The sequence below is a fragment of the Amblyraja radiata genome, chromosome 5 (assembly GCF_010909765.2).
Source record: "Amblyraja radiata isolate CabotCenter1 chromosome 5, sAmbRad1.1.pri, whole genome shotgun sequence".
NCBI classification, from domain to species: Eukaryota; Metazoa; Chordata; class Chondrichthyes; order Rajiformes; family Rajidae; genus Amblyraja; species Amblyraja radiata.
Window position 1 is genome coordinate 4,346,068 of NC_045960.1, and position 13,322 is coordinate 4,359,389.

Genomic DNA, 13,322 nt, shown 5'->3' on the forward strand with positions numbered 1-13,322 from the left:
GTGGGTCTGAGTTTGGCGATGTTGCGGAGATGAAAGAAGGAGGTTTTAATGACATGGCGGATGTGAGGCTCAAGGGAGAGGGTAGAATCAAAGATCACGCCAAGGTTGCGGGCCTGGGGAGATGGGGAGACAGTGGTGCCGTCGATGGTGAGAGTGGGGTTATTGATTTTGCTGAGTGTGGCTTTGGAGCCTATGAGGAGGAATTCTGTCTTATCGCTGTTGAGTTTGATACTCCATATCTGCCAACATCCTCATTGAACTTTCTCTTCTGTGCTATGGTCAAGACCCATAACTGGGGTTCATTTTTTAAATGTGTAGATATATGGCCCAACTGCAATATTAATATTGACCCACATGAGGAATTTGGCTTACTCATCCAAAATGGTCAAGAAGCTGGCGACAGACAACACTGGGGCTGCCAAACGGCAATAAAGGAACAGTAGTCAGTGAGGTTTGTCACAGAGATGAGGTTGCAGTGGCGTTTCGCTTGAGGTGATAGGCTTAGTGCACCAGAATACGATGGAGTCAGTCCTTGGCTGTGGCATATCCTTTGGGATCATGTCAGAAGTGTCTAAAGGTCTGTGTGGCCTCCTTCTGACTCAGAAATGTAACTGCATTCCTTTAACCTGACCACTTTCAGTCAGATAGGGGCGAATAAACAGATCTACAGCCACGAATACATCTAGATCTCAACTGGCTTCACTGCATGGGCTGGCTTGTTGGCCAAGCCCAGACTGAAACTATAATCTTTCAAATTACTTTTTACCCATAACAAATGTAATTTAAGATGAAGATAGACACAAAAAGCCGGATTAACTCAGCGGGACAGGCAGTAGGTATCTCTGGAGAGAAGGGATGGGTGACGTTTTGGGTCAAGACCCTTCTTCAAACTGAGCGAAGGGTCTGAAGAAGGGTCACGACCCGAAACATCACCCATTCCTTCTCTCCAGAGGTGTTGCCTGTCCCGCTGAGTTACTCCAGCATGTTGTGCCAATCTGCAGCATTTCACAAGGATTGCTCTTTGGTCCCCATTAAATCTTGAACCAGAAGGTGAGAAAGTAATCATTTGTTTCCACTCCTTATCATTCATCAGGAACGGCGGAAATTCGGTCCACTCGGTTGGTGTATTCCATATGAGTTTAACTCCTCGGATTTCACAGCCAGTATCCAGTTTATACAGAACCACCTGGATGACTGCGACAAAAAGAAGGTGCGTTTCCATCATTCCATGTATGAAAAGATTGATTATCAATTTAGAGAAATGTGTACAATTCATTCAACCAAGTCGCCAGTTAAGGGCCTGTCCCACCAGCATGGGTTTGCATGTGTCTAGCGCGACCAAATGTGGTCGCTTGAGGCGTACAGCCTTGCGGGGCCGGTCCCACTTCGAACCGCAGAGGCGTATGGAGTTGTGCGGGGCTGGTCCCGACATCATACTCACCAATCAGCTGGGGAGAAGGCGGGCCGACTGACTTTGGACGTCGCACGGCGTCGGGCGGTGACGTCATCATAGAAACATAGAAACATAGAAATTAGGTGCAGGAGTAGGCCATTCGGCCCTTCGAGCCTGCACCGCCATTCAATATGATCATGGCTGATCATCCAACTCAGTATCCCGTACCTGCCTTCTCTCCATACCCTCTGATCCCCTTAGCCACAAGGGCCACATCTAACTCCCTCTTAAATATAGCCAATGAACTGGCCTCGACTACCCTCTGTGGCAGAGAGTTCCAGAGATTCACCACTCTCTGTGTGAAAAAAGTTCTTCTCATCTCGGTTTTAAAGGATTTCCCCCTTATCCTTAAGCTGTGACCCCTTGTCCTGGACTTCCCCAACATCGGGAGCAATCTTCCTGCATCTAGCCTGTCCAACCCCTTAAGAATTTTGTAAGTTTCTATAAGATCCCCTCTCAATCTCCTAAATTCTAGAGAGTATAAACCAAGTCTATCCAGTCTTTCTTCATAAGACAGTCCTGACATCCCAGGAATCAGTCTGGTGAACCTTCTCTGCACTCCCTCTATGTCAATAATGTCCTTCCTCAGATTTGGAGACCAAAACTGTACACAATACTCCAGGTGTGGTCTCACCAAGACCCTGTACAACTGCAGTAGAACCACCCTGCTCCTATACTCAAATCCTTTTGCTATGAAAGCTAACATACCATTCGCTTTCTTCACTGCCTGCTGCACCTGCATGCCCACTTTCAATGACTGGTGTACCATGACACCCAGGTCTCGCTGCATCTCCCCTTTTCCTAGTCGGCCACCATTTAGATAATAGTCTGCTTTCCTGTTTTTGCCACCAAAATGGATAACCTCACATTTATCCACATTATACTGCATCTGCCAAACATTTGCCCACTCACCCAGCCTATCCAAGTCACCTTGCAGTCTCCTAGCATCCTCCTCACAGCTAACACTGCCCCCCAGCTTAGTGTCATCCGCAAACTTGGAGATATTGCCTTCAATTCCCTCATCCAGATCATTAATATATATTGTAAATAGCTGGGGTCCCAGCACTGAGTCTTGCGGTACCCCACTAGTCACTGCCTGCCATTGTGAAAAGGACCCGTTTACTCCTACTCTTTGCTTCCTGTTTACCAGCCAGTTCTCTATCCACATCAATACTGAACCCCCAATGCCGTGTGCTTTAAGTTTGTAAACTAATCTCTTATGTGGGACCTTGTCGAAAGCCTTCTGGAAGTCCAGATACACCACATCCACTGGTTCTCCCCTATCCACGCTACTAGTTACATCCTCGAAAAATTCTGTAAGATTCGTCAGACATGATTTACCTTTTGTAAATCCATGCTGACTTTGTCCAATGATTTCACCATTTTCCAAATGTGCTGCTATCCCATTTTTAATAACTGACTCTAGCAGTTTCCCCACTACCGATGTTAGACTAACTGGTCTGTAATTCCCCGTTTTCTCTCTCCCTCCCTTCTTAAAAAGTGGGGTTACGTTTGCTACCTGCCAATCCTCAGGAACTACTCCAGAATCTAAAGAGTTTTGAAAGATTATTACTAATGCATCCACTATTTCTGGAGCTACTTCCTTAAGTACTCTGGGATGCAGCCTATCTGGCCCTGGGGATTTATTGGCCTTTAATCCATTCAATTTACCCAACACCACTTCCCGGCTAACCTGGATTTCACTCAATTCCTCCAACTCCTTTGACCCGCGGTCCCCTGCTATTTCCGGCAGATTATTTATGTCTTCCTTAGTGAAGACGGAACCAAAGTAGTTATTCAATTGGTCCGCCATATCCTTGTTCCCCATGATCAACTCACCTGTTTCTGACTGCAAGGGACCTACATTTGTTTTAACTAATCTCTTTCTTTTCACATATCTATAAAAACTTTTGCAGTCAGTTTTTATGTTCCCTGCCAGTTTTCTTTCATAATCTATTTTTCCTTTCCTAATTAAGCCCTTTGTCCTCCTCTGCTGGTCTCTGAATTTCTCCCAGTCCTCCGGTATGCTGCTTTTTCTGGCTAATTTGTACGCATCATCCTTCGCTTTGATACTATCCCTGATTTCCCTTGTTATCCACGGATGCACTACCTTCCCTGATTTATTCTTTTGCCAAACTGGGATGAACAATTTTTGTAGTTCATCCATGCAGTCTTTAAATGTCTTCCATTGCATATCCACCGTCAACCCTTTTAGAATTAATTGCCAGTCAATCTTGGCCAATTCACGTCTCATACCCTCAAAGTTACCTTTCTTTAAGTTCAGAACCATTGTTTCTGAATTAACAATGTCACTCTCCATCCTAATGAAGAACTCAACCATATTATGGTCACTCTTGCCCAAGGGGGCACGTACAACAAGACTGCTAACTAACCCTTCCTCATTACTCAATACCCAGTCTAAAATAGCCTGCTCTCTCGTTGGTTCCTCTACATGTTGATTTAGATAACTATCCTGCATACATTCCAAGAAATCCTCTTCCTCAGCACCCCTGCCAATTTGATTCACCCAATCTATATGTAGATTGAAGTCACCCTTATAACGGTTTTGCCTTTGTCGCACGCATTTCTAATTTCCTGTTTGATACCATCTCCAACTTCACTACTACTGTTAGGTGGCCTGTACACAACACCCACCAGCGTTTTCTGCCCCTTAGTGCCCCTCATGCAACGGCACGCCGGGCGGTGACGTCATCGCACAACGCCACGCGCTTAGGCGTACGACGTCAAGATGCTGCGTACGATCGCAATGCGCCTGCGGGCCGACAGGCCGTTGTCGCGCGGGATTTTCGGACAGTGCAAGATTTTTGGAGCCCCGCGTGATGTCGGGACCAGCCCCGCACAACTCCATACGCCTTCGGCGATCGAAGTAGGAGCGGCCCCGCGAGGCCGTACGCCTCAAGCGACCGCGTTTGGTCACACTAGACGCATGCAAACGCATGCTGGTGGGACAGGCCCTTTAGTATCTGCTATTTAACATATTCATTTCCCCATGCAGAATTCAGAGGACAGCAGCTAGTACTTGCTATTTAACATCCCCTCTGTCATTACCATTATATCTCCAATACGCAAAGACTTGCTATTATCACATTCATTCTTACGACAAGTAAACTGCACTGAAAGCATACAAGTTCAGCAGGCAGTGAAGAAAGCTAATGGCCTTGTAGACCTTTATAAAGAGAGGAGTTGAGTATAGGAGTAAAAAGGTCCTTCTGCAATTGTACAGGGCCCTGGTGAAACCACATTTTTGAAGTATTGTGTGCAGTTTTGGTCTCCTAATTTGAGGAAGGACATCCTTGCTATTGAGGCAATGCAGCGTAGGTTCAGGAGGTTAATCCCTGGGATGGCGGGACTGACATATGAGGAAAGATTGGAAAGACTAGGCTTGTAATCACTGGAGTTTAGAAGGATGAGGGGGTATCTTATGGAAACATATAAAATAGTAAGATTAAACGAGAACTTACCAGTTTGAAGTTTGATCTGTATTTTATGAGGAGTTACGATGAGGGATTACATGAAGAACCCGCTCAGTGCGCAGGCGCGGCATACTTCAAAGCAGCGGTGTGGAATCACAGATAGACACAGTTATTTGAAGTAAACATAGTAAAGATAAGGAGACATCAATTTATTAGTTTGATCCATATAATGAGGGTGGGAGCGGAGGGCACGTAATCCCTCATCGTAACTCCTCATAAAATACAGATCAAACTTCAAACTGGTAAGTTCTCGTTTAATCTTACTATTTTACTTCGGAGTAACGTGAGTGACTACGTGAAGACTTCAAAGCTCTGTGATTTCAAACCGTGTAACAGTTCATACTTCACTCGCTGCCGAAGTCATTCGAGGGAGGAAGTATGTTATCGTAATCAACCATGAATCTGTTTGTAAAAACAATAATGGTGTTATTAACAACAACAAGACCAATTGCTCCCCCTGGTCTTAAATTATATATTTTTTGCAGATTCTTTTTCTGCAAACGATACAGGTTCTGTCAGTGGTTTGTTATAAAAGTTTGGAACGTATACTCCCTAGACCACCCTGCAGTAGCCAGGATGTGGTCCATAGGCTCGTCCATCCTCTTAGTTACTGACGTGGAAGCTGTCCTGGTGGAATAAGATTTTATACACGTTAGTATTTACTCCAGCAACTCCCAGTACCTGCTTGAGCCACTAGAGATAGTTTAGCTCGTCACCCGACCATGAGGTTTCCTGTGGCTGACCCATAAGGCTTTTTCCTCTCCCTCGGTATTCCTTATTGTGTCGATCTCTAAGTGGGTCATGACACATAAAACGTGGTTCAGGTGGGTATGCCCGGAATTTCATGACTGGACCTGATGTTCCTGGTCTGTTCTGTTTGGCCAACCCTTGAATGGGCATGTGACACTATCTGGTGTTATAACCATGTTGTCCCATCGCAGTAGATGGGAGAGCTGGCTCTTTGTGTTGATGTAAGGCCACCAGCATGTCCATCTTCAGGGTAGGCTGTTCCAGGGTGAGTGACCTGGCTGGTGATCATCCCCTAAGGTATGTCAAGATTTCACTGACATCCCAATTTGGGTGTACCTATTTCTGGGGAATGGATTGATATACCTCTCCTGTATCTGATCACCAGTGAGCGGTACCCAAGTTGAGTAGGCTAACAGAACATGTCCTTCATTGTGGTGAAGACCTGCCAGGAGCTCCAGTACAGTTTTTTGTTATAGTTGAATGTGTAATTCCTGTTTTGGAAAACAGTGTACCATTTCTTGATGCTCCTCAGTTATGTTCCCTAGGATATGCGACGGAATGCTGTCATCAGGTTGATAGTGCTGCTGATCCAAGCACAGCAATGGTCTTCCCAATTCTGCAATTCTTTTAATGACCATGTCGAGGATCACTGGGAACCATGCTTGTGGACTTGGTCCACTGTAATTTGCGTAGTACCCGACTGATGAAGCCGTAGTACCTATTGAAGAGGTAGAAGGAAAGGAAAACATAGAGATTAGGTTCCCCCCACCCCTCAATACGCGGGAATGTCTCCATTGCCGCTGCCTTGAGATTGGTTTCATGTGACGTAAGTTAGTACGTGGTGATTTAATTGGATATAAGGAATCGATATCTGGTGTCCATATTGCTTAGTGATTTCAGCAAATATTTTTGGTTTAAATGTATGTTTACAGTATTTAGCTCACCTGATAGGTGAGTTACTGATGGTCAAACATGTTTGACGACATACGGTTTCCAATTGTTAATAAATTGTCACCTAATATCGATGTTCTCCGCCCAAGTGGTTTGGTATATGCCACCACTGTGATGTTGTTATCTTATAAACGAACATGCAAATTTGGTGGATTACTGAGCAAATGCTTCACTAGAATTAAGTAAGTTAATATATAACATGTTTAAGTCAATTCATATTGGCATTAAGTATTACAAGCTCAGTAACACATCAGGACACATAAGATGTTACTCAAAACAGGTGGAAGTGTACAACCATAATCCTTCCTGCCGATAAATTCCATGATAACACTACAGATTAATCCATTTGCCCCCATATTACAGGTATGGAGATAGTTTTGAACACTAGTATCTCAGCTCATAGGAAAGGTACAAAGTTCAGTAGCTGGTAATGCTGCTATATCCCAATTACTTTGCCACGTAGTTGATTGGTGGTTAATGCACCATGACTGATAGACTTAATGAATACCAGATAACAACGTTGTGGATGGTCAACGTAAATATCTGGATATATATTTTGTGCACCGTTCCCAGAGGCACTGCAATACTGGGTCGATGCGTGGAGTGGACGGAGCAAGCCCCTATTCCATCTCCCTGTTCCAAAATTCAATTTAATATATGGTCCCTAGATAAGGGACGTATCAGATTATTAAACTGATAAGAACAGATACTACACTTGATCTTAGCCAAAAGGCCGAGAAGCGATGTAGCTAAAGCTGTATCCAAGGATAGTTTGTCGTTAATATATAGACATGCCATGACGGAATGTTTCTAAGTGTCAGGGCTAGTTGATTCTGGATAACTTTGACTTAAATGCCGCAACGCTCATCATGGTTACTCCATCCAGGTAATTGCGGTATATCCGAAACTTATATGAGAAGGTACTGAATAGTGTGCATCTTCAAGGTCGATGTCTACCATAAAGTATCCTTGGATCCATGGTAGTAGTTACAAATCCCATGAATGGGTATACCTGGTGAAATACTCAAGTGGTTTATCAACGATGGTGCGACATTCACCATCGTGGGAGGGTAGACCACTTGGGGTGCTTGCTGAATTGGTGGCAAGATATTAATTCTATTCCCCTTGTATTTATTTTTTGGTATATAACTACCAAGAGTGATAGCTTCCTAACCAGGCGTGATTCATCCACCCCTTGTTAGTACAACCCTTAACCTTTATGTGATGGTAGGAACCATACTTATCTGTCTTCATTGTTGTTTTCTTCGGTTTCTGGTTCCTTGTTCTTGTAGGGACGATGTTTGTTGGGGGGTGGCGCATTTTCCCTGGGGCCTGCTGTGGGCCGTGGCCTAAAATGCTACGGGTTTGGCATGCAGGCCCCGAGCTTTCACCAGTACCATGAGGTAGACGCCCCTGGTGGACACGTAGAGGTACTGCTGTCTGGTTTAGTGTGGTGCTCATTCCAGACTCTGCCCTCTTGTGCCGAATAGTTTGAACACTTCGTCCAGTTTTTTAGGACTGGTTTGGTAAGTGCCAGGTAGCAGGATCTGTGCTTGTGAGGTCGGCGTTCTCATAGTCCTGTTAATTTCATAGATTGAGGGCAGGTTTGTGAGTTCATTTCAGAAGTTATGAGGTATACCGTTGAACAGTAGGGTCAGGTGTTTTGCCATACTACCCTGCCCTTCTGGAATGAGCAGGTGGACATGATAGCCGACGTCAGGGTACCAAATGCATTTTTAAAATATTTAGGTTAAATGCGCTGCTCAATGTATCCCCCAATAATGGCGGGCACTTTGAGTAAATGCAATTTAGGGGAGGCGTGATAAAACCAACGCCTCATGGCTACCTGTCTTGGAGAGGTTTTTTGGAAAAGACAGGTAGTAAGCTGGCCATCAGTTGAGACTGAAAAGCCATCTCGCTAGTGGTGGAGCCACATAGCGGCCACACCCAGCAGCTCTTCCTGATCCTGTACCTCAAGCATACTCCCGATATTGTTCAGCCAGTGACCCCTCTTCATGACCAGCCCAGCCACTGGTCACCCCAAAGCTAACCACACTAAGGAGGAAGCGATGGGCAGTGCCTAGGCACTGTGGAGGGTATGCCTGAACCCTCCAGCGAGACTGCCCCTCACGTAGCGTGTCTCGCAGGAGCTCCTGCTCCAGGAGCCGCTCCAGCGGCTCAGGCGGCTGTCTCTCTCCCATGCGGGTGGAGAGACGTCCCCTCCGACAAGTCGGAAGCCACCGGCCGGATGCCTCTTCGGATGGCTGAACATCCAGCCCGCAGCTCAGGCACTAGCGGGACTGGCCTCGGCGCGGTGATGGGGATAGCGGAGCGCCCGGTAATTGTTCCTACCGCCTTCTTCTGGAGCTTTTGTGCCTTGTAGTAGCGAGAGCGCCCCTCAAGCAGTGCGTCTCGCAGGCACCTGCTCCGTGAGCCGCTCCAGCGGCTCAGGCGGCTCTCTCTCCCCCCGTGCGGGTGGAGAGACGTCCCGTCCGACATCGGGAACACCTGCCGGATGCCTCTCGAGTGGCTATGCATCCAGCCCGCTGCTCAGGTACTAGCGGGCTGGCCTCGGCACGGTGTCGGGGAATTACGGAACACCGGGTAACGCTCCTACCACCTGTTGCTGCCCCCCTCCCCAACGGGAATACGTTCCTCCTTGAACGGGGGACAGTTTTGTTCCAGAGCCTTTTTCTCTGCCTGTAAAAAACACAAGCAGAAAAAGGCTCACCTGTAAAAGAAAACCCGACCTCAGGGTACTCATCTGACGGTCCGGTTCATTCTGTAACGGGAGAGCCTAACTCCCGTTGCAAGCCGCTGTTGCACTGCTGCGTAATGCCGCGCCTGCGCACTGAGCGGGTTCTTCACGTAGTCACTCACGTGACTCCGAAGTAAAATTATAAAAGGACTGGACAAGCTGGATGCAGGAAAAATGTTCCCGATTTTGGGGGAGTCCAGAACCAGGGGCCACAGTCTTAGAATAAGGGGTAAGGAATTTAAAACTGAGGTGAGAAAACACTTTTTCGCCCAGAGAGTTGTGAATTTGTGGAATTCCCTGCCAGAGAGGGCAGTGGAGGCCAAATCACTGGATAGCTTTAAGAGAGAGTTAGATAGAGCTCTAGTGGTGAGTGGAATCAAGGGATATGGGGAGAAGGCAGGCACGGGTTATTGATTGTGGACGATCCGTCATGATCACATTGAATGGCGGTGCTGGCTCGAAGGGCCGAATGGCCTCCTCCTGCACCTATTTTCTATATTTTATGTTTTCTATGTACCTTTGAACTCCATTCAGTGTGAAGTTCAGAGGATGCCAGCTAGTATCAGTTGTCAACATATTCATTGTCCTTACCTTGACTCTTGTGGCATTCAGAAGCTACCAGTTGGTATTTACTAGGCACACATTCTCTGACGTTATCTTTGTATCCCGTTTCACGCAGAACAGAGAAGTCACAATCTAGTGTCAGTTATTAACATATTAAATATCCCTACCTTTGTACTCCATTGAGCCAAGAAGTTGCAACTTTTGTATAATGTAAGAGTAAAGTATAGAGCCTGTAATTAACACCTCACCTCGTAAGTACCTCACCTTTGTACTTCCTCAGTCGTCATGTTTTTGGTATATAAATGCCCTGCTGTACCGTCTTAACTTTGGAGTTGCGATCGCAACCTTTGACTGAGACACTCCTCCCCTTGTGCAAGTCAAATAAACCATGGTTAAGAAAAATCAAAGGTAGATAAAAATGCTGGAGAAACTCAGCGGGTGAGGCAGCATCTATGGCCGTTTCGGGTCGAGTCTCAACCCGAAAGGTCACCTATTCCTTCGCTCCATAGATGCAGCCTCACCCGCTGAGTTTCTCCAGCATTTGTATCTACCAACGACTATTGGTTAGTGATTTGAGTCCTTAAGTAATTTCAGATCAAGATTTCAACATAAATCACGTTTTTATGAAGATGAATGCTACAATATGTGTATCACACAGATGGTTTGCTGGGCTAGGTTTTCTTGAGAGAACATCTTACATTTCCCCAAAACCCTTTAGCTCAAAAACTTGTTGTGTATGGAGCTGCTGATATCTGACCTGGTAACTGGTGGTTAGGGAAATATTCAGTCCAAACAAACTGCAATAAAGAATAGAAGTACTGAGAAAGTAAATTGAAAGGATTGCAATTGACCACACCGCATATGAATAAAGAAACAAAGAAATGTAAAGATTGAAGAGAAAATAAAAACAGTTGTATTTGGAAAATAAATGAATGAGAGAAATTTAAAGCACATTTGCAATAATTAACTTTTAATGCGGGTGAGTTTGACTGGGAGTAATTAGATATTAATGCTGTTATGCTTACTATGCTAAAGGGCCTGTCCCACGAGCATGCGACTCCATGCGGCAAGCGCGACCTAACGTGGTCGCTTGAGCCGTACGGCCTCGCGGGGCCGGTCCCACTGCGATTGCCGGAGCCGTATGGAGTTGTGGGGAGCTGCACCCGACATCACGCGGGGCTCCGAAAAACTGACCGTGTTCAAAAATTCCGCGCGGCAGCGGCCTACCGGTCTGCAGCCGCCTCGACGCCGTATGCACTGCCTCGACGGGCGTGCGCAGCGTCTTGATGCCGTACGTCATGCGCGAACTTCCCACGGACTTCGCTGAAACTTCATGTCACTCACTCGACCTCCGCGCAGCCCCCGCTTCCTGTTTGGTCGTGCTCGCCGCATGCAAACGCACGCTGGTGGGACCGGCCCTGTACGGGGATCGCTCGAACTCCGCTCGACCCCCGCTTCCAGTTTGGTCGCGCTTGCCGCATGCAGGTCGCATGCTCGTGGGACAGGCCCTTTACTATATTCTGTTGTGCTGCAGCAAGCAAGAATTTAATTGTCCTATCTGGGGCACATGACAATAAACTCTCTTGACTTGACTTGACTTGACTTGACTAGAATATGGTCAAACAGCACAGAAGGCTGTGGAGGCCAAGTCAATGGATATTTTTAAGGCAGAGATAAATTTGTGATTAGTACGGATGTCAAGAGGAATGGGGTTAGGAAGAAGAGATAGATCAACCATGATTGAATGGTGGAGTAGACTTGATGGGCCGAATGGCCTAATTCTGCTCCTATCACCTATGACCTTATGACTATTTGTGAAGTTAACCTTTCAGATCAACGGCTCCTTACCAGAACAGTTTCTTTCTCAGGTTTGTAAATCTGTAGTGTTTTGCTTTTCCACTACTCTATGTAATAAGCAAAAAACAAAATGCTGGCAGAATTCAGTAAGTTAGGTGGCATCTATGGGGCGAAAGGAATTGTCACCATTTATGGGTCAAGGCCCTACATCGGGCTGAGGGTGGAGAGGGAAGAAAGCCAGTATAAAGCAAGGGATGAGATAGATGGGTGATAGATGAACTGTGGAGGGGACTATCTGTCCTTTATACTGGCTGTAGACATAGAAACATTGAAAATAGGTGCAGGAGTAGGCCATTCGGCCCGTCGAGCCAGCATCGCCATACAATGTGATCATGGCTGATCATCCAAAATCAGTACCCCGTTCCTGCTTTTTCCCCATATCCCTTGATTCCGCTAGCCCTAAGAGCTAAATCTAACCCACTGTTGAAAACTACTCAGGAGAAAGTTAGATATCTTCTCCACTCTCAGTCCTGATGCAGGGTCTCGACCCAAAACATCGACGATTCCTTCTCCCCATGCAGAGACTGATCTGTGCATTTAGACAATATCCACCCGAATCAGGAGAAGACAGAGACTTTTTCCCAGGCTTGGACAAATATGGGTCAAGGTTTCATTGAAGAATTGAGGCTAAATGCTTTTGGATGGTGTCTTAAGGGCCTGTCCCACCAGCATGCGATAGCATGCGTCTAGCGCGACCAAACGTGGTCACTTGAGGCGTACGGCCTCGCGGGGCTGGTCCCACTTCGAACCGCGGAGGCGTATGGAGTTGTGCGGGGCTAGTCCCGACATCGCGCGGGGCTCCAAAAATCTTGCACTGTTAGAAAATTCCGCGCGTCAACGGCCTGTCGGCCCGCAGCCGCATTGAGGGCGTACGCAGCGCCTCGACGGGCGTACGCAGCGCCTCGACGGCGTACGCAGTGTCTTGACACGTACGCAGCATCTTGACACCGTACGCAGCGTCTTGACGCCGTACGCAGCGCCTCGACGGCGTACGCAGCGCCTCGACGGGCGTACGCAGCGCCTCGACGGGCGTACGCAGCGCCTCGACGGGCGTACGCAGCGCCTCGACGGGCGTACGCAGCGCCTCGACGGGCGTACGCAGCGTCTTGACACCGTACGCAGCGTCTTGACACCGTACGCAGCGTCTTGACGGCGTACGCCTAGCGCGTGGCGTTGCGTGATGGCGTCACCGCCCGGCGTGCCGTTGCGCGATGACATCACCGCCCAACGCCGTTCGACATCCAAATTCAGTCGGCCCGCCTCCTGCCCAGCTGATTGGTGAGTTTGACGTAAATTACGTCACGCACAAACTTTGCGCGTACTTAGCGCGTACTTAGCGTGTACTTAGCGCATACTTACCGCGAACTCCGCGCGAACTCCGCTTCCGTTTGGTCGCGCTAGACACATGCAATCGCATGCTGGTGGGACAGGCCCTTTAACCTTGAAACGGGACAGACACTGCAAGCGAAAATGAAGTTGTTTCCCCTGCCCCCCC

The 13,322-nt window shown here is 47.2% G+C and overlaps 1 protein-coding gene and 1 non-coding gene across 2 annotated transcripts in view; one reads left to right on the plus strand and one right to left on the minus strand.

The window, feature by feature from the left end:
- Positions 1-13,322, plus strand: part of LOC116972889 (dynein heavy chain 8, axonemal-like) — a 574,435-nt gene that overhangs the window by 528,580 nt on the left and 32,533 nt on the right. The window contains exon 90 of the mRNA XM_033020476.1: positions 1,094-1,210. Coding sequence (XP_032876367.1) covers positions 1,094-1,210 — 117 coding nt within the window. The remainder of the gene's footprint in view (positions 1-1,093; positions 1,211-13,322) is intronic.
- Positions 7,202-7,393, minus strand: LOC116973830. Its single transcript, XR_004412138.1, has one exon. It is a non-coding gene; the product is annotated as a U2 spliceosomal RNA (small nuclear RNA).